At 33.7% G+C, this 25,733-nt stretch overlaps 2 protein-coding genes and 1 pseudogene across 2 annotated transcripts in view; 2 read left to right on the plus strand and 1 right to left on the minus strand.

The window, feature by feature from the left end:
- Nucleotides 1-835: 835 nt before the first annotated feature.
- On the minus strand, nt 836-25,583 carry LOC148601267 (uncharacterized). Its single transcript, XM_088555968.1, has 17 exons — nt 25,502-25,583; nt 22,352-22,524; nt 19,495-19,679; nt 18,336-18,483; nt 16,424-16,551; nt 15,305-15,457; nt 11,984-12,187; nt 10,682-10,774; nt 9,722-9,973; nt 8,472-8,593; nt 6,962-7,067; nt 5,173-5,294; nt 4,481-4,588; nt 3,124-3,240; nt 2,490-2,647; nt 2,014-2,203; nt 836-1,536 (listed from the first exon to the last, which is right to left on the minus strand). The coding sequence occupies exons 2-17, from the start codon at nt 22,516-22,518 to the stop codon at nt 1,444-1,446; spliced, it is 2,346 nt and encodes a 781-aa protein (XP_088412094.1). The 5' UTR covers nt 22,519-22,524; nt 25,502-25,583; the 3' UTR covers nt 836-1,443.
- On the plus strand, nt 22,878-24,648 carry LOC148601268 (uncharacterized; annotated as a pseudogene).
- Nucleotides 25,567-25,733, plus strand: part of LOC148601269 (ATP-dependent DNA/RNA helicase DHX36-like) — a 31,548-nt gene continuing 31,381 nt past the window's right edge. Inside the window, exon 1 of the mRNA XM_088555965.1 lies at nt 25,567-25,706. Within this exon, the coding sequence (XP_088412091.1) occupies nt 25,571-25,706 (136 nt within the window). The 5' untranslated portion in view covers nt 25,567-25,570. The remainder of the gene's footprint in view (nt 25,707-25,733) is intronic.

Here is a 25,733-nt window from a genome sequence, read left to right on the forward strand (position 1 = left end):
ATGATGTATTATCTTTAAACAATCCTAATTTTGGGTATTTGATACATCACATCTACCCCAAAGAACTTGAGATAAAGGATACTACAGACACTGTAAGGTCAGCCTCATATCTTGACCTACACTTAGAAATCGATGGTAAAGAAAAACTATTGACCAAACTTTACGACAAACGTGATGACTTTTCATTCAACATTGTCAACTTTCCTTTCATCTGTGGCAACATCCCTTCAGCACCTGCGTATGGAGTGTTCATATCACAACTTATACGTTATGCCAGAGCTTGCTGAAACTATGCAGACTTTTTGTATCGTGCTAGAACTCTAACAAATAGGCTTCTGGAACAGGGTTATGTTGCTACAAGATTGAAGTCATCACTACAGAAGTTTCATGGTCATCATCATGAACTCGTGAATTGTTATGGTGTACCAATCTGCACCATGAAAATTGATTTATTCAATGAGCCATGGTTTTCCTTTGCTCATTTGTCTACCCCAGACTTGACTTTTTATAAGAACTCGGCGGGTTTTCTAGAAAAACAGAGGACACTTACCCTACCAGTGCACCTGGTCCATGCTCCTAGTTTTTAGTGGAGTTTGAGTTGCTCATTTGCTTTTGTTACTTTGTACGTATTATTTTAGTTACTTTATGTTCTTTCTTGTGTATGTCTGTTTTCCATGTCTGGTCTTTGTCCCTGGATTACATTCTTTTGATTACTGCTATAACCTTGGTTCCCTTGATTATTCTTTACTTATTTATAGGTAAAAGGGTAAACAACAACTTGAATTTTCAAAGCAGCTTTTAAAACCTGTTTTGGGGCAATGAATTTTAACAATAATAATAATTATAGATAATTTACTTATACAATTTTTACAAAAATATTCTCATACTTGCCAGTGTTCTAGGATTCCTATTTCCCGTTACCCGGGGCAAGTGAAATTTGGGTCAGGGAAAGTTAGGTACTTAGTTACACTTTCCTGTGGCAAGTTGAAAACTTCATATGCTGTAAGGATTTGTTTTGTTAGGAAAGCCGTCATTGACTGTGGGAAAGTTGATTTTATATCAATTTTTCAAGAGGAAACCTCAATTTATGAAAAATCCTAGAACACTGCTGTTAGTCAAAAGTAGTGACCTGATTCTTTAAACATTTCAAAAGCCATTCTTGCCTAGCTTGTCAATCAGGAAACAAAGCCTCCACAAGTATGTGAAACTGCTTGATTTCATTGAAGTAGCTGATTTAAAAGTTGCATAATGCATTTCTAAATAATTCATCTTCAATTACATAATATGGTCTTCATCCTCCATCACTGATTGTCAATTCATGTTGAAACATGCTCTTTAGATCATACAATGATGCATTTGAATCCTCTATACTAGAAACATCTCCAGAACTGAGGACCTAAATGGGGTACATACACTTTACGGTAATCATTTGTCTTTTTAAAATCAGAATTTGAGACTAAACCCAGGTCCGACAGCTGATACACCACTGGCTGCATTAGTTAGATGGAATCCTATTGCTTTGTCATCATCATCACCCTGTAATAGATAATTAATTTTACTATAAAAAATAAACTTCTAAAGAGAAATTACTCAATAGAAAACTTTAATCAAACCAATGGCTTTGTTACCATCACACACTTCATAAATATAAACTTATGAACAGAAATTTCTCATTTTGTTTTTATCAAATATATGGCTTAACCATTTTCAAAATAAGACTTTTAAAATCACTATATCACTATTTTTGTTTTTATTTTTTTTTATTTTCACTTTAAAATGAGAATATTGTTTTAACCCTTTTTTAAGCTATAGCTGTGCTAAAGCACACACTATATTCATTACCTTTCTTTGATGAAACAAGTCCAATAACTCTGGATTAAAAAATAAAAGATAAGCATTTTTAAGTTCTCATACAACCTGTGATTGACAAATAGACAACCAAATCTGACATCAATATATATATATATACCGTAATATGTCTATCAAAAGATGGGCACACAAATATGAACCTACCAGTAGTTTGTTATAAGCCTTGCCACCAGAGGGTGGTTTGGGGGAGTTGAGATGTTTCCTCGGTTGTTCACTCTTGGCTGGCCATGTTGGGAACATGGATGGATCTATAGGCTGAGGTGATTCCTTAAAATATTCCTGCTTCAATGCTTCTTCTGCTGTTATTCTCTTAGAGGGACAATATGTCAAAAATCTGTCAAAGAAACATACATTCTTAAATCACAGTAAATCAAGACATTTGCATAAAGTCTAAAACGGCAAATATAAACAGATCTTCAAATTATGAGTACCAAGTTTCATGTTAGCGTGACGATCCTAAAAACTTTGAAAAATGCCTCAACAGTTCCAATAATCTCAACAGTGAAATGCATGTCACAGCAATGGAAAAGTATACATTTTTAGAATAGAAAGTTCATATTGCAAAAAGCAAGTGCACCAAATTTCATGATAATTTCAAGCTTTGTTTACTTTCACCCTACCTGTTTAGAAGATCAAAACCAGCATCAGACAGATAGGACCCAAACTTCTGCCTCAGTGTGTTGTATGGATGGTCAGCAAAGGTTCCAAACGAACACTTCTTTATTGCTGGTAGTTCATTCAGCCCTGGCCATATCTTCTCATTAGGTGTACCTAAATCCTGAAGTTTCAAAAACAGATTAAGAACATGTTGCTGGCTTGTGTTTTTGGCTAATTCGTAAGTCATATTATAATGTTTCCGACAAAAGGCAAATTAATCTATTTTAGTTTGACACATCATTTCAGAAGAAGGTATAAATGGATCAAAATGTATTTGTTCAGTTTTTATAATCTTGATATCTTCCATCATTTAACACTTATGATAAAATCAAAATATTAAAAGTATGGACTGTAATTCAAAACATGAACTTTTTTTTATAAAGTTTTGGTTCAGGTTTAGTGGATTTATTATATTTACATTTTTTTACAATTTAATCAGCTTTAAAGTGAAAAACCTGTAATGTGGTCAATTTAACTTCTTTGATACTGAGAACCTGGAATTATAAGTCTGCCGCATAAAATGTAAGATTTTCCTTGCCCAAAGGGTTAACTTTGTTTGCAAGTGTAACTGTACATACATGTACATATATTTCTCACCTTGAATATTCTATTGAGTTCATCTAGTTCTGTTTTACCAGGCCACAAAGCTTTCATTAGTAAGAATTCAGCAAATATACACCCCACAGACCACATATCTATAGGAGTTGAGTATTCCTGAAATTTTAAAATGTAATGAAAACCAAAAAAACTTATTTAAAATGGAGCCATCCATTAAAAAATCTAGAATTATAAAATCAAAGAGTTTTCAAATTTTAAGTTGCAGTCTTTGTAAGAATCATGCAGTCTGCAAAATGTGATACACCTAAAAAAAGGCTACATATTTTTATTTTTGTTATTAAGTTGCTTTATGGATCTATATGATGAAAAGTATAATTATTCATTCCAATCTGTCTGCTCTTAGAGATAATCAACATTGAAAATACAATAGTTTCTATTGTATTTTACAGTCATTTACAGAGTTATCTCCCTTAGTTATGAATTCCACAGTAAATTCTATATAATTTTTATCTTCTAAGAGCACGGGTAATATGAAAAACCGAATGTCAATTTCAGTTTACTATAACAATTAAAACAAAATATAAAAAATAAAAATATGTAGGCTTTACGTTTTCATTTTCTTTATTCAGTGTAGGGTAAAACAATTCTGAACAAAAACTCTAGTCCCTTGATATGGCTAAATTTCAAAACGAAAGTAGTGATTTCTGCACTTGTCTACTCTCATTCTACCATTCTTTCTTAGAAGGCACATAAGATATGCTGGTATTTTTATGAGAGCTAAGGTAAAGGGTGACCATCATAATAATACCCTTCCAGCACCATCTGTACTGATGTAAAAAAAAATTTTAAGCCTTATAAAAGAGTGAATTTAACATAGAAAATAACGGAGACCAGAAAAAGTGGTATAACACCTATTTGATGCTTAAATGAGATTGATGTAAAATGCTCAATACAAATGTTACAATGATTTGAAAGAGGTGTTCCTTACCCTAGGTCTACTTCCTTAAGAAACCAAAATCTGTCTAAATCAGACACTTATAACCTGAATAAACTGAACACATGTCTAAACCAGACAAATTACTGTAAACGTTCTGATTTTCATTTTTTTTCACAGTTGATAGAAAACCAAAAAAAAAAACAGTATACATGAAATTCATTTTTAACACTATTTAATACTAATAAAATGTTTGAAACTGCAAAAATTTATACCCACAAATATGTTCACTTGACAGGATCCGCGAAAATTAGCAACCGTGATTATTAATACACTTACAGTATACAGTCCACAATGGGTGGTTAAACAGGTTTCACTGTATTTAAAACATCAAAACAGATGTCAATGTACAGGTACCTGTACAAAAAATATTACTTGACATCATCATTTCAAAATTCATACCTTGATTCCTAGTAACAGCTCAGGAGCTCTATACCATAATGTTACTACAACTGGTGTGTATGGCTTTAATGGTTCTCCATATTCTCTGGCTAGACCAAAATCTCCTATCTGTAACAATAAAATAATTGAAACAAAATTTACATGCACAAAAAATTACAGTAAAATGACACATGAGAATGCCTTTTAAAATAAATAATAGAAGTCACAATATTTCTTACAATTTTCATTGTTTAAAAAATTCCCTCCTTTATACAATTATACATTTATATTTTTATTATCTTGAAATCTATATATGCTACCCAAGAAAAATATTTCTGCAGATCTAGAAAAATCTGGTGAACCCAACAACTTAGTAATTCTGAACCCTGTATAATATGGCCAATATTTTGGAACAACCTGCATTATCCTTTGCTTATCCCAGACTTGAATTTTTTATGAGCAACTCAGCAGGTGTGTCTAGAAAAGTAGAGGATGCTTACCCTAATGGTGCACCTGGTCCATGCTCCCAGTTTTTAGTGGAGTCTTGGTTGCTCATTTACTTTTGTTTCTTTGTACGTGTTTTTTTGGTTATTTCATGTTCTTAGTTGTGTGTGTCTATTTTCCTTGTCTAGTCTTTATCCTTGAACTATATTCTTATGATTTTCAGATAATTGTGTGTCAGATAATTTTTGTTTCTACTGTAGAAACCCTACCTTTAATACACCTTTATGACTAAGTAGTAAATTGGATGTTTTCAGATCTCTATGTATGATCCAGTTGTCATGGAGATGAGCCACACCTAACAACAACTGCTTCAACAGTGTCTTCACTTCTCCTGAATTGTTAAAAAAATTTAGAAAAATAAACAAAACAAAAAAGACATAATGGATAAAAAAAAATTATTTGCCATTTAAAGGTACATTTAACTGCAGGGTTTTCCCTATATTTTGCTGGAACCGGCCAAAAACAGATATGAACAGGTCAAAACTTAATAATGTTGCATACAGTTGTGAAGGAAAAACTCATTTTGAACAGATCAAGAGTGTGCTTGAACTATGCAATTTGGCCTCTGGTCTCTCTTAAGAAAACACTGTTAACTATACAGTCAAACCTCAGTAGCTCGAACTCCAAGGGATCATTGAAACGTGTTGGAGTTATCAGGAGTTCGAGAAATTGAAGTTAGAATATTTTCGACTTTATCGTTAGAAATTGCTTACTTCTTACGAAGATGTGTTAGTTCGTGGATCCTTTTCATTTGCTGTCGGAAGATTATGTTGATTCGTGGACATTAAAATTGCCATATTCGCTTTTAAAAACGTTCAGAGTTCGAGTTCCTTGGTTAATAATATGTTTTTTTTCTGATTTTCTTTCATGCTTTCATCATACTGACTTCGGAACATTCTCAAACTTTAATCAGTACTATGTTAAAATCAAAACTACCTAATTAGTGATGACTTAAGTATTACCTGTAATTAACTAAAATGATATTGACTAATGATAGGGTTTCAGTTTTTCACACCTTTTATTAACCAAGCTGACAAAAGGCTGACGAGTTCAAGTTTGTGATGGTTATTCTCTAAGATTTACTACCGAACGGGCCGACTAGTCCGTTCGAGTTTTCTAGAAATCGAAGTTCAACAAATCCAGGGTTATTTATATTGATTATATAGGAGAAAATTTTGGTACTTTGAATTGTGTTTGAGAAATCCCGGGTGTTCGAGCCATCCTAGTTCGAGCGAGTGAAGTTCGATTGTAATTTGATTTGATTCGTAAAACAACACAGGCTATTTTGCATGAACTACTTTGGTGACATCATTAATGTGGACTGAGTCACAGTCTAAAAATCAAAAAAAAATAATGTTGTGATCAATCTTAATTTGGGCTGGAATCGATAGGAAATTTAGTGACCGGTTTTTGGATTGTTTTCAATTTTTGGCCAAAATATGAAACATGTATAACCAACTTAGAGGCAGTTTACGCTTCCTAAAAAATGTAAAACCATCCTGATAGAAACAATGCCCTTATGCTTATAAACAATGCAAACATGAAAACAAATCAACATATCTGTAAAGTCACATGATTTATCTGAATTATACTATATATTTACCCTGATGATGCCTATGTACATGTACATGTAAGATAAAATTTTAGATGAAGGTGTTTTCTGGAAGACTACTGTAAAGGTATTAATTTTTTTGGTTGCTAAGTTTAGCAGATTCTAACAGGCGAACATAATCGTGGTTATCAATTTTTGCGGTTTCCAAAAAATATGTTAAGCGTTACATAGCACTAAAATCAATTTCGCAAGTATCATTTTTCAGGGTTTTCTGTCCACCGTGAAATAGCAAAAATTAGTATATTTACAGTAACCAAATTGAAAATTTCTCATTTCTGACCTGATAGGATTAAAAGAAGTTCACAAAGGTATGAATTAATACAATGTAGTTTACCAATCAAATGTTCTCTTTATGAATTCAGTGTTACTAAAAATGGCATACTGACCCACTAAGAAAGGCTGTTTCATGGTTTCCATCAGACTTTTGAGATCATGTTCTACATAATCCATCACAATATATATTTTATCCATGTTGCTTCCAACCACAATTTCCTGAAAAAAAAAAAAAAAAATTCGTGCAAATGCTATTAAATATGAAAAATCAAATTGCATGTACATGTACTGTAATTCAACTGCTATTGTAAATTTGATCAATTACATGTATGAGTAAGAACAAATTTAAGTAATTTCATGTTTTTTTTTCAGGTTCTCCCTAAAATCTTTTTAAGGTGCTCATAACCCATTTATATTGCCAGATAAAAAAGAATAAATTCTATCATGTCCTATAAACATCAAATGACATGTCACCTGGTATGTCCCTTGGCAATTCAGATGCAAAATTTTTTTGTCATCTTAAAATAAAAATAATTAATTTAAGGTATGGTGCTATCCTAACTAACACACGGGTTGGTTTTTTTTATTCCTATTTAATACTTTGCTGATGCTTGGTATAAAATAATCAAACATAAAGACCCTGCCAATGAGTAAATGAGTACAATGCCATGTCCCCTTGAATTATTTCTTAGACACAAAAGCAAGTACTTATTACTTATTTCTTCTGGTTGGGAACAAAGCAACATCATTATCTTTTGAGGATAAGGTATAAAGATATGCCTCCCTCCCTCATCAGATTTATTGAAAAATAGCCTGAGAACTAAAGAAAAATACTTTAAATGTCCGAATTGATTATAGTTATTTATATTAAAATGGCATAATCTGTGACTGATTGCTCACTAGTGATACCCCTTCTTTCAATCACTATATAAAGACCATAAACAAAGTGCTCAGTAAACATTATGTTGTTCTCGAATTTTTCTAAAAATAAATCCAACCATATGGCATACCTTTGGGAACAATGTGTTAAAATTTCAAGCCTCTGTGATGAGTAGTTGCTGAGAAAACTGTGATAGAAAAAAAGTGTTACCGAAACATGGAAACACAGACAAGAGTAAAACAGTATACCACCACTCCTTCGGAGCGGGGGTATAATTATAGATGAAAACTATTTTGATCAGTAACAGATCATCACAGCCTGTGATGATCAGATTACACTTACACTAACTTTGTGACAATCTGATGACACTTACCCTGACAGTAACTCTGTAACAATCAGATGACACTTACCCTGACAGTAACTCTGTAACAATCAGATGACACTTACCCTGACAGTAACTCTGTGACAATCAGATGACACTTACCCAGACAGTAACTCTGAGACAATCAGATGACACTTACCCTGACAGTAACTCTGTGACACTCAGGTGACACTTACCCTGACAGTAACTCTGTGACACTCAGGTGACGCATACCCTGACAGTAACTCTGTGACAATCAGATGACACTTACCCTGACAGTAACTCTGTGACACTCAGATGACACTTACCCTGACAGTAACTCTGTAACAATCAGATGACGCATACCCTGACAGTAACTCTGTGACAATCAGATTACACTTACCCTGACAGTAACTATATTCATATGTTGAGCTTTCAATAATGTATTAATTTCTCTAAGTGATGTTATAGGGAAGCCCTCCTTTTCCTTCTCCATCTTCAATCTTTTTAAAGCAACAATTTCATCTAAAGAAGAAAATTAATTTGGTTATAATTAGTTACATAATTAGTACACTTTTACCTTTCCAAAAAGGTCAGTGCAAAACCAAATATACATTTTGTAGAAAGTTGCTATTGTGCTGTACTATAGGGTATGTAAGTCTCGTCACGTGACTCTGTGGTTTCATGAATGGGTCCTCGTCTACCATTCAAATGCATGGAGATTCGTCATTAACATATCATTGGGTTCAATATTACAAGCAATATATCTTGTTGTGTAAAAATACTGATAAAAAATGGCAAAAATCTAGTTCTACAGGATAAAAATGTTCAGAAAAGCATTAAACAGAAGATTTTGTATTGTGATGCAGTGTATCGATTTTACAAAAGTAAACAATAAAATGCAGATCAGTCTTAAAATTTCAACACGCTCTTCATCTGGAAGGGAAACGGAAACTAGAATGAGACTTACAAACCCAATTCAATCAACTGGTCCAGATTAAAAACCAAGGCTAGTAACTAGCTGTATTCTAAAGTTTAGTTACATACACCACAACACAAGTGACCTCTACCAAGAATGAAATACAAGGACCAACAGTGATGCGGAAACTGGCAAAATTGGAAGTAATTAAACAATAAAATAAAAATTTGTAATGTTAAAATATGGATCTGTAAATGCAGAAATAATCTGAGAATCCACAAAAAACCACATCCCTGCTCTACTCTGTTCACTCAGACAATGGAAATCTTTCACATTTCTACAGCCCTGTATGGCAGGGAATTATGGAGGTAAGTCTGTTAGTAATTCTATAAATAATCCAGGGGCATAGTTTTACTGAGGTTAATTTCATGGCATGGGCAGATAACAAAGATTATTCTTAGCTGGCCTACCCTGTCTTTACTGAGGTTGATTTCATGGCATGGGCAGATAACAAAGATTTGTCTTAGCTGGCCTAACCTGCCTTTACTGAGGTTGATTTCAAGGGAAGGACAAATAATAAAGATTATTTTTAGCAGGCCTAACCTGTCTTTTCTGAGATTAATTTCAAGAAGGAACAGAAAACAAAGATTATTTTTAGCTGGCCTAACCTGTTTTTACTGAGGTTGATTTCAAGGGAAGGACAAATAATAAAGACTATTTTTAGCTGGCCTAACCTGTCTTTTTGTCTTTAGCTCTATATACCACACCATAGGCTCCTTCTTCTATTCTGTTCAGACAATGAAATTCCTCAACATTTCTACAGCCTTGTATTGCAGGGAAATATGGAGGTAAATCTGGGAGTAATTCAACAGGTGAATCAGGGGGAGTGGCTGCCAGGTAGAAGTTATCCTCGTCATGTTCACTATGAACTGCCTCAGTTTCACTCTCAGGCTCTGACTGGTCGTCAAATTTGGACTTCACTTTTTCTGTAATAAAGCAATTTCACAGATTTTCCTTCTTCTCTCACTAGACTTTATACAATACGCTTTCAAAAATCATTGGAAAATTGTTGGCTTCATATGATTTGTTGTTGAAAGAATTATGGTAAGTAGATTTTGGTACAAACGGTCAAAGGTTGGTGTAAAAAGGTGTAAACCATACCTGTACCTAAAATCACATTTTTCTAAAGTATTGATTATTACAGTAAATCAAAGCAATAACTCTATTCTAGATCTATGAATTTAATAATATACTTCACAAACTAATGGTGTTTAGTGTATCAACACAATTCAGGTTAAATACCATATAGCGGGTAACTTTTGTGAGAAGCTTATTTTCGTAAATTTTAGCTGCCTGTTTAAAAATGCCAAAATAAATTCTGCAAAATATCAACTCTTGGCTGAAGTACTTAGTGCATAACTAAGTACCTGTTAAAAATAGAAATTACAAATATTTTTGTATATCTTTTTTTCCTCAAAATCATAAAATTTCACACCTGCCATATGGCATAGATAAGTTCTCATACAATCACCGTAATCAATGTTGAAATGGTTACAGAACTGTTTTAAAAAAAAATACATTTACTTTGTGTAATGACAGATGGTATTGATTTGTGATATCCTTCAAAACAAAATATATTTTACCAAAGCTTTCTTTGTGAGATGGATATAGAATGATAAGAAGTAGCCCCTTACCTAAAGGAGGTTTATCTTCACTCGCTTCCTCTTTTTCGCTATGTTTACTGCCTCCCTCGCTCTCTGATTCACTCTCACTGTCACTGTCACTATCTGTGAAAACAAATATGATAAACCCTTCTAACATAACATTCCAAAGTAGAGCAAAACCATGATAAAATAACACAAGTGGTCTGAAGTGTCAGTCCCTGCAAAAATCAGGCAGTAGGTGAAACATGGTATGAAAAACCCATCATTTCGATAGTGTAATTTGACTATTTGCACCATTAGAATCAAGGAAACCAGACAAGGTTTTCCATATTATGCTGGACCATTGAATTACAAACTGATTGAAATGCACTTAACATTTCAAGGGCAGATAACTCTGTCAAAAACCTCATTTTTCTAAGATTCTATTGAAAAATTTCTGCATAAAGCCAGTGATGCAGAGATCAAATTATGGTCTTTTCAAAAAGAGAAAGTATCTTTGAGTGATAGATCCGTGGGGTTTTGACATGCATGTTTCTGATTTTTTCCTGATTCTTACAAACACTTACACTTAAAAAATAATTTTAAATAAAATGCACTACATAGGGATATTTTATCAGAAGTTTTTTTTTATGACAGGCAGTTGTTAAATACAGGTGGTCACTAAAATTCGAAATTATTTAAAGTGAGGCCTCATTACAGTAAGATTTTATTTTCTATTTTATGTAACTACCAGCTATTCTATCACTTTCAATAGAGATAATACTCTCATAACAGTAACCTTAACAAATTTAACCTATAACCTTGAATAAATTAGAATCTGATTGTATACTGAAGGGAAATTAATAAAAATGTTGTATATGCAGGAATTTGAAAACCATGATTTGACTGGTCACCTAGTGGAAATGGTTTTTCAGTATTAGAAACAGAAATTCCAAGTAACCAGGATTATACAATGTGGTTCCATCAGTATTTGAATTGTGATTTGAATTTATGAGTTGTTTTGCATTTTTATAACTTAGAAAATGAACAAACATTTCTAAAAAAAAAACAAAATCAACAACATTTTCAATACAAAAGTGCAATAACTTTTAATTAGTTTATCTAGCATCTCTTACATATGAGGAAGTCAACAATTAAAAACCTGTATAATTTTACACCAGGGCATTTCAGTAATAAAGAGAAGCACATCAAGAAACAATATCACAGCTTGCTAACAAAAGGAACTCCACTTAAATTTTAACTGAAAGTGCAAACTTAATGTACTCCACTACTGCAGTTGTGATGAAAATAACAAGCGAGAAACTAATGCACTCCACTTCAGCTGTAGTATACCTGAGTCAGAATCATCTGAATCTGTGTCTGAGTCATCTGAGTCTTCTTCCTCAGATTCCTCTTCACTTGCTTCTTCCTCCTCCTCTTCCTCTTCCTGTTTGACTGGTTCCTCTTTGACTTTCTTTACCTGTGCCTGTGGCTCTTTCTTAACTGGTTTCTCTGGGGCTACTTCTTTCTTTTCCGGTACAGGCCTTGATTTCTCCACTGAAAAAAAAAGGGTTTGCCTACTTTTAGTTAATCAATACCTCATGTATATATATAAATATGTATACTTGTGATTTGCCGTCTATGTACTGGATTCCTAAACTCCACAAGAATCCACACAAACAACATTTCATAGCTGGATCTGCAAAATGTACCACCTAATCTCTCTTAAAACTTTTATCTTCTATACTCACAACTGTCAAAGAGGGTTTGCAGTCATACTACAACACTTGTTACTCCCATAGTGGTATTAATTCAATGTGGAGCCTGAAAAATTCGAAAGATCTTTTGGAGACAATCAGTTCAAGACTATTATCAGAATATAATAGTGTTAAAAACTATGATTCTTCAACACTGTATACTTCTATTCCCCATACTCAGTTTAAATCCCGACTTGAAAACATTATACATTGTAGTTTTTCCAAAAAAAGATGGTACACCTACATACAAATATATAGTTCTTGGTAGAGATTCCTCATACTTTATAAGAAATATTCCAAATCATCTTCCAAATATACAGAGGAAGATGTTTACAAAATGCTGGAATTTTTAATCGACAACATATTTGTCCAGTATGATGGACATGTTTTTCAAAAAACGGTCGGGAACAAATTGTTCTCTACTTGCTGACCTATTCCTTCACTATTATGAGGCTGACTTTACAGCCGATCTGATCCGAAAGAAAGAATATTGTTTGGCTAGATCCTTTAATCTCTGTTTCCGCTACATAGATGACGTATTATCTTTAAATAGTCCTAATTTCGGGGATTTGATACATCGCATCTACCCCAAAGAACTTGAGATAAAGGATACTACAGACACTGTAAGGTCAGCCTCATGTCTTCATGACAAATGTGATGACATTTCATTAAGAATTGTCAACTTTCCTTTCATCTGTGGCAGTGTGGAGTGTTCATACCACAACTCATAGGTTATGCCAGAGCTTGCCGAAACTACGCCGACTTTTTGTATCACGCTAGAATTCTAAAAAATAGGCTTCTGGAACAGGGTTATGTTCCTACAAGATTTAAGTCATCACTACAGAAGTTTTATGGTCGTCATCATGAGCTTGTGAATTGTTATGGTGTATCCATCTGCGCCATGAAAACTGATTTATTCAACGTGTCATAGTTTTCCTTTCCTCGTTTGTCTACCCCGGATTTCACTTTTTATGAGCAACTCCGTGGGTGTTTCTAGAAAAGCAGAGGACGCTTACCCTACCAGTGCACCAGGTCCATGCTCCCAGTTTTTAGTGGAGTCCGAGTTGATCATTTGCTTTTGTTACTTTGTATGTATGATTTTAGTTGCTCCATGTTTTTTGTTGTGTCTGTCTGTTTTCCATGTCTGGTCTTTGTCCCTGGATAACATTCTTTTGATTACCGCTATAATCTTGTTTCCCTTGATTATTCTTGAAACTCTATAGTGGGGGCTATAATACAATCACATCTGTCCATCAGTCCGTTTGTTACATTTTTCGTAGCAGATTTCTTAACTTCTTTTACCGTTTGTTACATTTTTCGTAGCAGATTTCTTAACTTCTTTTACAGGGAATGCTTAGATATTTGGTAAATTGCTTTTTGCATGATGACTTGAACCGTATCTCCCCTTTTCTAGTTCCTCGCTCATCCACTTTCTGTATAACTATCAAATTTTTCAAGTGGTTCATAATGGAAATTTTCTTATCAGAATTCTCAGCTTCTATAAAAGGGAAGTCTTAGATACTTGATACATTGCAAGGTGACTTGTACTGCATCTCTCCTTTTCCTCACTCACCTTCTTCTTGTTTAACAATCAACTTAGTAATTTTAAAAATTTTTTGTGCATACTTGAAACTTTCCTGACAGATTTCTCAGCTTCTTTAAATGCTTAGATATTAGGTACACAGCTTTTGCATACTGACTTGTATCGTTACTCCCTTTCCTAGATTTGACTTAAATGAATGAGTGGGGGGGGGGGGGGTATAGTATTCTTAGCACAACATAGTGTGCAACATGATCATCTTGTTTAAATTTATTCTTTATTCATCTTAGCATAGGTTTTAGCATGTATTTCTGAACTTAAATAATATATCTATGGAACCATTAAGACAATAAATGAGACAAATATAAAACCTCATGGTCTGGTTAACGAGTGAGGATTCTGAACTGGAAACATCGGAAACACCAAGGAATATTGCAGTTACATCTAATTTAAAAACTTAATACTGTTAGAGCCAAGTAAATCCATTCATATAAGTAAAATATATACAGTATACATTGTACGTTATTCATTCAAAATTATTCAAAATTTATTAGGTTAGAGCGAAACGGCTCACCCTTATTTCCGTCTGGGTCCATCATTATCCATTTTTCATCAATAAAATAACAATGAATTTTACATTATTCATCATTTTTATTGGCTTTGTGCAATGTTGTAACAAACACCCTGATGGCTTCTTCTTACAAGGTGAAAAAATAACTCCCTTTTTCACTGATTTAAAAAAAATGACCCGAGAACCAAAAAATTCACCCTAAGTGGGCTAGGTGACTATTAATTGTAAATCAGTTAACTTTACTTCCATATTTTTGTACAGTGCATCCAGTCTGAACTAAACCTCTTCTGGACTTTAAAACTGGTTTCATTTAGATGGTGCTTTTGGTTTAACAAGGTTCAGAATATTTTCAAACTAATATAAGAAAGTGTTTGAATTAGACAGGTTTTCAGATTATTTAGGGTTCAGTTAAGGCAGGTTATACTATAATGATATTCACCTTTACTTTGAGAAGTAGGGGGAGATTATGCTATAATGATATTCACCTTTACTTTGAGGATGAGGGGGAGATTACGCTATAATGATATTCACATGTACTTTGAGGAGGTGGGGGAGATTATGCTGTAATGATATTCACCTTTACTTTGAGGAGGAGGGGGAGATTACGCTATAATGATATTCACCTTTACTTTGAGAAGTAGGGGGAGATTACGCTATAATGATATTCACCTTTACTTTGAGGAGGTGGGGGAGATTACGCTGTAATGATATTCACCTTTACTTTGAGGAGGAGGAGGAGATTACACTATAATGATATTCACGTGTACTTTGAGGAGCGGGGGAGATTACGCTGTAATGATATTCACCTTTACTTTGAGGAGGAGGGGTAGATTTGTGTTTGTGTCTTGCTCTATCATCTCTGCCGCGATCATCTTTCCTGTGTCGATCTCGACTTCGACTTCGGTGATGACTTTGTTTCTCAATTTTTCTATCACTTCTGTCTTTGTCACTGCGATGAACTAAATCATAAAGTGTAATGATTTAAGTACTTGACAGTTTTCTTTTGTACCTGTGTATTAAGAAGCAGTCTTTGTAAAAATCATGCAAAATCTGAAAAATGTGATACACCCCTACATATTTTTATTTTTGTAATTAAGTTGTTTTATAGGTCTATACTATGAAATGTGTAATTATTCATTCAAATCTGCCTGCTCTTAGGAGATAATCAACATTGAAAATCCAGTAGATTCTATTGTATTTCAATGTCATTTACAGAGTTATCTCCCTGAATTTTGAAATCTACAGTGCATTCTAAATAATTTTTATCTCCTAAGAGCACACGTTATATGAAAAACCACATGTTAATTTCTGTTTACTATGACATTTCAAACAAAATATCAAAAATAAAAATATGTAGGTTTTTACCCATGAATCACATTTTGCATGATCCTTAGCTGAAGTGCTACTTAAATATTTTTTTTTGACTGTGTAGTATACAGAGGAAAACAAATGTAGTTTCCGCTCCTAGACATAGATGTGTCCCTACACATAGACGTATCCCTAGACAGAGACGTGTCCGTAGATTGATTTTTTTTATACATGGAGGTCAAAAGTAGAAATCTATAACCTTTATATACTGTAGAACCCATCTAATATGTGCCATATATCATTAATTGACATCTTTCTAGTGTTTTTATTATTTTTCTTGAGAATGTATTAGACAGTTTTAGGTACAAAGGAATAATTCTAATTTCTACCCTGGACTTACATGTATATAAATGTCCCATATATGTTGGAGTAGAAATTTCTGTATCCATTATATAGTATTGAATTTTGTTATTAATTGATTAATTTTTAATGTGCACTATTTTTGGAACACTTTGTTGGGTTGAGAGTTTCCAACTTTCTTCGTTCTCCTAAGTTAATCATAATTTTTGGCCATTGAGCTTCATTTTTTTCTTAATTCTCTAAACATTATTTCATACCATCTGCTCTACTTTGTTCTTTTTTCTCTTCATCTCTTTTCTTTCTTCTGTCAATTTCTTTCCTGTCTCTGTCTTCTCTCATCCTTTTATCCCTCTCTCTTTCCCTTTCTATCTTCTCCAATCTTTCCCTGAAAAAGTCATTTCATTTTAAATATAGAAATAATAGCAACAATAATCAGTCTGATTGAATGAGGTAAATACATATACTTTGTTGACAAAGCTTACTTATATCAGTTGTATGGACTATATACTAATACAGTGAAACCTCTTCATAGTGAACCCTGAATTAAACAAAGACCTGTCTAAACTGGACAGCTTTTTTATGTCCTTAATTATCAGTCTATCAGTCTAAATGTATTTTGAACCTAAATAAACTAGGGATGGCAGTGAGAATTTGAGTACTTGAATACTTGCTCAAAAGACCGAGCACTTGAGTACAATTTAAGTACTCTGATACTCGTTTACATTTTAAACAACTTGATAGAGTTCCCTTCATTTTAGTTCCATTTGCAATGTCCCCTTCATAATACTAGTTAATATCTAATAACAAAATGAAAACTGTTCACAAGACTTTTGTAATCAGGTGTGTGTCAATTTTTGACGATGTGCAGCCACCTGTGACTGTGATTTACCTGTAACTGATTAGCTGATTGCATAATTGAATTAACAAAACATGTGCAGCCCCACTGCATATAAGAATCATTTGAAGTAACTCAGAGAATTTTCATACATTTATTAGTTGATAATTAAGAAAAAAGAACTGAAACTGTGAGTCAGTTGTAAAAAGTGATGAAAAAGTCTGAAAGATACAAAGTTTTGTTTACATGTAAAAACGTCCATGTGTGGTAGAAACCGAACTCGTCCACTTGCTCTTTTAATTTTGTAAAAGATAGAGTATGTGATGAAATAACACAGTTTCCAATTTCATCTTAAAATTACTACATAAAAAAGTTTATTTTCGGTCTGTAAAAGACTGACACAAACGTCAACTGAAGTTTGATAAAATGTCAAGCATGGACTGTCAAAATTTCCGGACCCTTGCTCATGAGTATCATAATTGAGTACTCGAGTATTAAATTTCATATCTTTTGCCATCCCTAAAATAAACTAATCACCCATCTAGACCAAACAAATTCTACAGTTCAAATGAGATTTGGTTTAGACAGGTTTCACAGTAGCAGTTTACTAATGTTTAAAGAGGGTCTAAATCTGAAAATATCAATGCAAAATAAACAGAAGGGTGCTGAAAATTTCAAAAGGAAGTGATGACACCGATCTAATACAAGGGCTTAATTTTGATAAAGTTTTCTTAAAGGTCAAAAAATAATAACTGACCTTCCATATCTCTGATATAAATTGATATATAATTATGTCGTAAGGAGGTAGACCTAGGGTAAGAGACACAACTCTTAAAAATCATTGGAACGTTTGTATGCAGCATTTTACATCAATCTTATGTAAGCATCTAATTAACTTGGATTCATTTTATTCTGCTTCAAACGAAAGCTTGAAAGGCTTTGGTGAAATTGAATATGATACAAACATATCCCCCACTTTATGAGTTATGTCCTTTACACTAGGTCTACCTCCTTAAAGCAAATTAAATTGAAATATGTGACAAAAAAAGTAGCCAAAACTACGTTTAAACAAGATGCTGCATGCTATGTTGTGCTAAGAATACTCCTATACAACCATTTCTGTCAACCTGGAAAGGGGTTACAGATAATACAAGTCATCATGCAAAAGCAATAAACCAAATATCTAATCATTGCTTCTAATAGAAGCTGAGAAATATGTTACAGAAAAGTGAAAAAGACAGACAGACAAGGTGATTGCAATGAAGGGGTGTATATAAATATGGTTGTTTTCGTGCCATTTTTATCTCAAATCTTATATGGTTAAGTGTACACACCTCTCCCTAATTGATCTCTGTCTTCTTTCTTCTTCCATTTGTTTCTCTTTCCATCTCTTCTCTCTCTCTTTGATTTTATCTTGGTATGATTCTCTGTGCTTCTCTCTTTGATGTGGTCTGTCAACTGTTGATTTTATTGAAGAGGGACCTGAAATTATATTGAAGGCTTTTGTTTACCATGAAATCAAGTTGTAAAACACTGACCACTGAACAAACATAAGTCTCAATTTGCATGTTTTTAATTGAGTTGAATGTGACTATTTCATACCTTTTAAAAATTACTTCTCTTTGTGATCGCACAACATTTTTTATTAGCTTCAATGAACACTGTTTGCGATCGCACAACAGTGTTCATTGAAGGTAATAAAAAAATGGAAAGTAAGGATGACTGATTCTCTTTCCATTTGCACCCTAATTTAAAATATTTTAAATGATGCTAGCCTGTATACATTACGCCCCGTGCAGGTCCGGGTGTTAAAAGAATAGGCCTGCAGCAACGCTAAGCTTGTCGTAAAAGGCGACTAAATAGTGCTCAGAACCCTAGTCGGGGGCTAGGGCGCTTTGCCCAGAGAGCAACTGGGATATGTGTGCCCCAGGTGGTTGAATGGGGTACACCTGGCGTGTTACATGCTGGGGTTGTCAGGCTATAATACGGAAAACCTGACCGCAAACCATAGGGGTGCACCGTGTTGGGAAAGATGCCATGTTCCTCGCACGTTAAAGAACCCTACTGTGGTATTCTCCCGGAGTAGGAACCATAGGGCTCCGTCACAGGAGGCTAAATTGCCCGACCCTACCCACCTCCCCTTATTCCCGTGGCAATCAAAATTTGTCGACCCCACTGTCCTTGTGTCCCATCCCTTTTTCATTTCATCATCATTTCATGTTCATTTTATCATCAATTTCATGTTCATAGTCTGAATACAGCTGAAATATTGCTGCTCGAACGTTAAACCCCAACAAACAAAACAAACTGTATACATTACAATATCTATCCTCAATTCAAAAGAACAATTAGTGAAAATTAGTGTTATTAGCTAATCGTAAAACACTTGCCTCCTCAAAATTTTCTTTTTTCATTTTCTATTTCACAGAAATTGTTCACACATATGTGTTATTATTTGTAAAAAGTTTCCATTAAAATTCCAGTTTTTCTTACGATCTTTATCTTTTTCTTTTGGTCTTCTTCTATCTCGATCATGATCAAGATCATGCATGTGTTTGCTTTTCCCTTTCCTGTGTTCTTCTTTGTGTTTTCGCTTGCGGCTTTTGTCTTTACGACCTGCATGCACTTGCGGAGGTTTTATATCCAAGGCATCACTATCTTCACCTGGGTCTTCCTCTCTACAATTCATTTATAAATATATTATTGCTGAATTGAAAGAAGAAAAACTAAAGTTTAGTTTTCAGAAAAATATTTGAAACAAATAAGAGACTAATTAAGTAGGACTCCAGCTAAGGATCATGCAAAATGTGATTCATGGGTAAAAATTCTACACATTTTTATTTTTGATATTTTGTTTGAAATGTCATAATAAACAGAAAATAACATGTGGTTTTTCATATAACCCGTGCTCTTAGGAGATAAAAATTAAATATAATGCACTGTAGATTTCAAAATTCAGGGAGATAACTCTGTAAATGGCACTCAAATACAATAGAATCTACTGGATTTTCAATGCGGATTATCTCCTAAGAGCAGGCAGATTTGAATGAATAATTACACATTTCATAGTATAGACCCATAAAACAACTTAATTACAAAAATAAAAATATGTAGCCTTTTTTGGGGTGTATCACATTTTTCAGATTTTGCATGATTCCTACAAAGACAGATACTTAAGTACAGTGAAACCTATCCAAAGCGAACTCATTTTGGATTTTGAAATTTGTTCTGTTTAGGAATGGGTTTCATTTATTAAGATTAAAATTACATTAAAATTGATAGAAAGGGTCTTTCATTAGTGTCTGGTTTAGAAAAGTTTTCAAATATCAGGCTTTTGGTTTAGACATGATTCAATGTACATTTGAACACACCATTTTTTTTTTCACTACAACTTTTTATTCACCCATGTAAGTTTAGCATTCCATTTGCATCTAAACCTTAAATGTATGAAATATTTAGCACCCTTTATGACGATAGTTGTCAATTAATTCTTGTTTTGGCCTCAGAAAACATATGTCTCCCCTGGTTCCAAAGTTCAAAGGGGCATAACTCCAATAGAATTCTGTTGGTCAGATATTTCCTACCAATATGCACAACTACTGGTACAAATCAAACTACCTACAAAGTTTCATGTAGTTTCTGAGGAGTTACTCTTACAAAATTGTGACAGACAGGCGATCAGGGCAAAAACAATGTCTTCCCACTCAAGTTGAGGAGGGGGACATTATATTGATCAATATGAAAGTAACTGTTCAAGTATATTTCTACACACTCTTTAATTGAGTCTCAATTTTTATATCACTACAACTTTTTATTCACCCATTTAAGTTAATTATTTTATCTGTATCTAAACCTTACATGTAGAAAATATTTTGCACACTACATGATGGCATTTGTCTTTTTTCAAAAATTAGCAAATGTTGTCAACTTGTCACTCAGTACCTGATAGAGACAGTAGCAAGATAAAAGTGATAGCAAACTTAGTAATAAAGATGTCTTCTTCCTTTATAAATAATTGTCTACGGTTCAGAATAAAAACCACTCTTATAATATGTACCAGGGCTCACGCTACTGGCTGATTTGGGCGAAATAGTTGCCCTGGAGTCGCTCACTTTGCCCTCAGACTACACAAAAAGTGAAGTGAAGTCGCCCTCTCACTTTAAGACATCACCCATATTGGGACTGTGCTCCGTCTTTTACCGGTAGTTTGACCAGAGTTATCTCTTTTCCGATAACAATTCAAACAGAAATTGCCCCAGTTCAAGAAAATAAATTGTAAAAATTTTTCGAAATTATCGAATAATCAGTTACAAGCAAGTATTTAAATCAGCTTTTTGTTTCAAACTTTTATGACAGGATACGGGATAAACGTTCTTCACTTCAGCATACAATAATTCATATTTTACCATTCACATTTTATTACGAAACACGCGAATTTGTCGTGCGAGTTGATTGGACTTGGGTTAAATTTATCACAATTGATAATTTGGTAGAAAACCCAAAGCATTTCTTTTGATCTTCATGTTTCATAACAGAACAGTGAAGTTGCCATTTAGACGGAACATTAAGCTTGAGACAGTTTATACCAACCGCTACAATATGTGTCAATAAAGTTTTTAGTCTTGTTTTGTCAATGATAAATTTTTAACATGATTTTTGATACACTTGATCAACTTATATTAAGAGACTGGATATTTTGAACAAGAAATCATTCTGGATTAAGTAGGATCAGGAAAAAAAACAGAACAAAATGAAAATTACAACAGATAGTCACTGCCTGAAATGTTCTATTCTAGTGCTGCTAAAAACGGCAATATCAATAGGACAATGCATTGCAAGAAGCTTTGTTCAATCATATATTAATTTTGCTGTCATAAATTTGGTAAGGGGTAGAGGTATACAAAATATAGATTAGAAATTCAATTTCATGAATATATGATACAGTCAATCATTCAGTCAGCAGGCTGATTTCAATTTGTCCAAAATATTTAGTTACCTACATATGTAGCTTAAAGAAAAAGTAATATTTATCTCAATAAAAGGAAATGAATAATTGAAAATGCTTGCTTATATTGTGTGCATGTAAGTAACATATAACAAATAATTTTCACTTCTTCCTGTTCATCCCCACTTCCCCCTAGTGTTTCTCTGAAAGAGAAGTCACTTCTCCTTGTTTTTCTCAAGTAGCTTGAGCCCTGATGTACTGGCTATTTTGTTAATTACTGATTTGGCATCAACTATATCTCCATTGGTAAATGTTTAATAGTTGTTACTGACCTTGTTGATTTATTGTGAATGAGTTTATGCCAATAAAATATTTAATTTTAGTATTTAGTATAAATTGTACAACCTGCTTGTATCTTCTTTTTTACTCTCTTCATGATCTTCTTCATCAATAGCTTCCTTGGAATGAACAGACAATGATATGTCACTATCTTCATCTTCTTCCATTGGCTGGTCTCTCTCAGGAGTGGACTCTATTTCACCCTGCTCATAGGGACTACTTGCATCAGTCATCTCAATCTGGAAGACACACAAAAAAGTATAACAAAGTGCTAAGAAAAAAATAAAATATGTTTCATTGATTGATTGATTATGGTTTAACTTCATTTGGCAGATAATTCATGCATTTCAGGACAAGTGGTTGACCAATCAAACTGACCCTGCTTTGTACTATTCCAACACTGAGCCATATCATCATGGTGCTAGCTCATTGTCATCTTAATTATAAATGCAGAAAAATACATTTTATAATGTTGGCATACTGTGAATGAGCATTTCAGTTGGTTCTGAGACATGTTATATAGGGGTAGGGGTAATATTTTAACTTTCTAGGAAGATTAGTTTTTCTTGGTTTCATGATGTAAGGTGGCTACATGGAAACGGTAGAGAAGTCCAAAAGTGGTAAAGCTGAAACTAAGAATTTGATTTAAACCCCTAAGCGTTTGCATTATTATATTTTGCCGACTAAATTGCCTGAGTACTAGGAAACTAATTATTCTGGGAAATATGACATCAAGCGGATTTGTTTCTAGCATGAATATAATGGCGTTAGCATTATTCCAGATATAGATTGGTCACCCGATGCTGATATTTCCTCCAACTCTTGTCTCACAGGACTTAGCAGAGTGAAGTTTACTACGTTGGAGTATTTTCATGCAGACATTCCAGTTTCATTGCATACTGTTTACATATCTGTTTTAGAGATGTACATGGTTTATGTTGCTATTCAAATATGGACTTGCAGCATATCGAATAAGCATAAACAATTATATTGCGACAATGAACCGTGTATTGTGATTTTGAATTAGGGGTCAGGACGGGACAGCATGATGTTAAATGTGCAATGAGTAGTATCCAGCTTCTTGTTAGCCATATCTAATTAGCGGAAAACAGATTGTCTGACTTACTGACAAGGTGGAATATATCAGACCGGTATTCTGAACAATTCTTTGAGAAGTCCAAGAGATTAGGTGTTATGTTTTCGGAGCATCATGTTTCAAGTCTTATGTTTGATAATATTGTTGACATTTAAGGTTATAAGTATACATATATTGCTTGAAGTGTGGAATATAAACTGTGATATGATTTTTTTATTATTTGTATTATTTGACTTTCAGGTATTGAGTGCAGATGAGCTGTTTTGCAGAAAGAGGTCAAACATGTTAAAGGGGTTGCTTTTTGTCTAGGAACCTTCTCCAACCTTAAAAGTCAGCTCAATGCCAACCACCTATTTTGTGTGTATTACTGCTTCCAACCCTTTACCTTCACACCAGATGTTTTGTCAGCCTATGCCTGTTTTTTTAGCTGAGAGTTTAAGCAGTTTCTCATCTGTAAAGAATTCCTTGTCTGGACTTAGGACTTGGAGTCTATTACTTGATTTGTCTGTGGAGCCTTTTGCTTCTACTGATTTGATATTAACTTTGAGAGGTTTTAATCACAACAACCAGCATATGCTTGTGTCCAAGTTACCTTTGTTACCTACAGATCTGATTCCTATTGTAAAATTATTAGATATTTATGATCATGTTGATGCCTGTTTAAGGGTTTTTTTTACTTTTGCATATTTCAGTATGATAAAAGCATTTTAACTTAATTGGTAAAACTCTGAATCTTTCAATCCAAGAGAGCAACTCGTAAGGAAGTCTGTGATAGTATCAGAATTTGGCTTATTACTTTTGTTGAACTGGTCTAAAACGAGACAAGAGCATAACTATACCCATCAGATATCGCTTTGTAAATCTATTATGAAGCTTTATTATGTCCTGGTCGTGCATATGATCACTTAGTTTCGTTAATTCCAGGAGGTCAGTATGACCCCGTATTTGCCATTCCTGTCAATTGTACCCTTGTTCCTGTTTCCAAGTCGGTTTTAACTCATGTTTAAAGAAGATGCTTGTTCTTGTTGATCTTGATCCAGCTTTATATTCATTCCATTCAATAAGGCATGGGGGTGCTACATTAGCTGCAAAGGCAGGTATACCCGAGATTTTGTTGAAACACCCCAGGGATTGGCGTTCTGATTGTTTTCAAACCTATGTTAAACAAGCCAGTGTGGATATCTACCAAGTAACCTTAGCTATTAATTCCTTGATTCCCAGTTAATTTTCAGTTTTTTTTAAATATATATTTGTATTTCCTTCACATCCAACTTGCTTATATTCCATTTCTTTCCCTTGTTCTGCTTGGCAACTTCCTTTTGGATTTAGGTGCTTTCATGACATTGCAAATAATTTGTGTCATGTTATTTGTGTTTAGTTCACAACAAAGCACCAGTTTCGCCAAACAGAACTAGTTGTCAATTGTGCACAATGGGACACAACTCATTGTGCCTAATTAACATATAGGTTTCCTGAAAGTTATTCCCCTTATTCATATCCCAGTATTAATAGTAAGCATGTCTTTCATAGAAGCATGGGTGTCAGTCTTCCACATATTTTGGAATTTTTCTTTCTTCTTATTGTTTTTTGTTAATATCTTTGTAGATTGTAATCAGGTGCTTTCATGACATTGTGTACTATTTTCATGTTATTTGTTTTTAGTTCATAATTAAGCGCCAGTTTTGCCAACGGAACTAGTTGTCAATTACAGTTCATGTCATCAACAAACTCCTGCAATAGTTATTTGTTATCGACGAAAGGCAAATCCCAACAGTTCCTGACTTTGTTTGTTTCATTTGGGCATTTCAGCCAATTCAGGTAGCATTTATTCCAGATAATCATGATGTTCGCTGAAGTGTTATTTTTAATCTAACGTTTATGCCTCGAAGGGAGGCGACCATGCAAAATAAAAATTAGCCTTCCAAGACGCATAATTATTTGGACTAAGTAGCATCTGCCACACATTTATAACAATTGAGAAAGACAAGATAACAATTATAAACATGTCTTCACATTCCGATTCGCCATTAATCATTTCTATAAGGTAGCTGAATTGTAATCAGGTTCATTGAAAGTTAACAATTCAAATACAAATACTATTTTTCCCAAGTAGCACTTACTTATAGAGCGTTCTTTTACCAAATATTCAAAAAAGCGACGCATGGAACGTAAACCGGAAGTGTATGGTTATGCCAATATTATCTCTTTTCGAGAAGAGCGAAGAAGGGGCAACTTGCTTTAAACCAAGCAATGAAAGTCTGTTGGCAATGAACCACCTTGTTCCAGTTATCCAAAAGTTGATTAGACCCCACAGTTTAACTGGCAGTTAGTTTGTATACTGTGATCCTTGAT

The sequence above is a fragment of the Perna viridis genome, chromosome 12 (assembly GCF_037379345.1).
Source record: "Perna viridis isolate PV_CMFRI_1.1 ecotype Kerala chromosome 12, ASM3737934v1, whole genome shotgun sequence".
Classification (NCBI taxonomy): domain Eukaryota; kingdom Metazoa; phylum Mollusca; class Bivalvia; order Mytilida; family Mytilidae; genus Perna; species Perna viridis.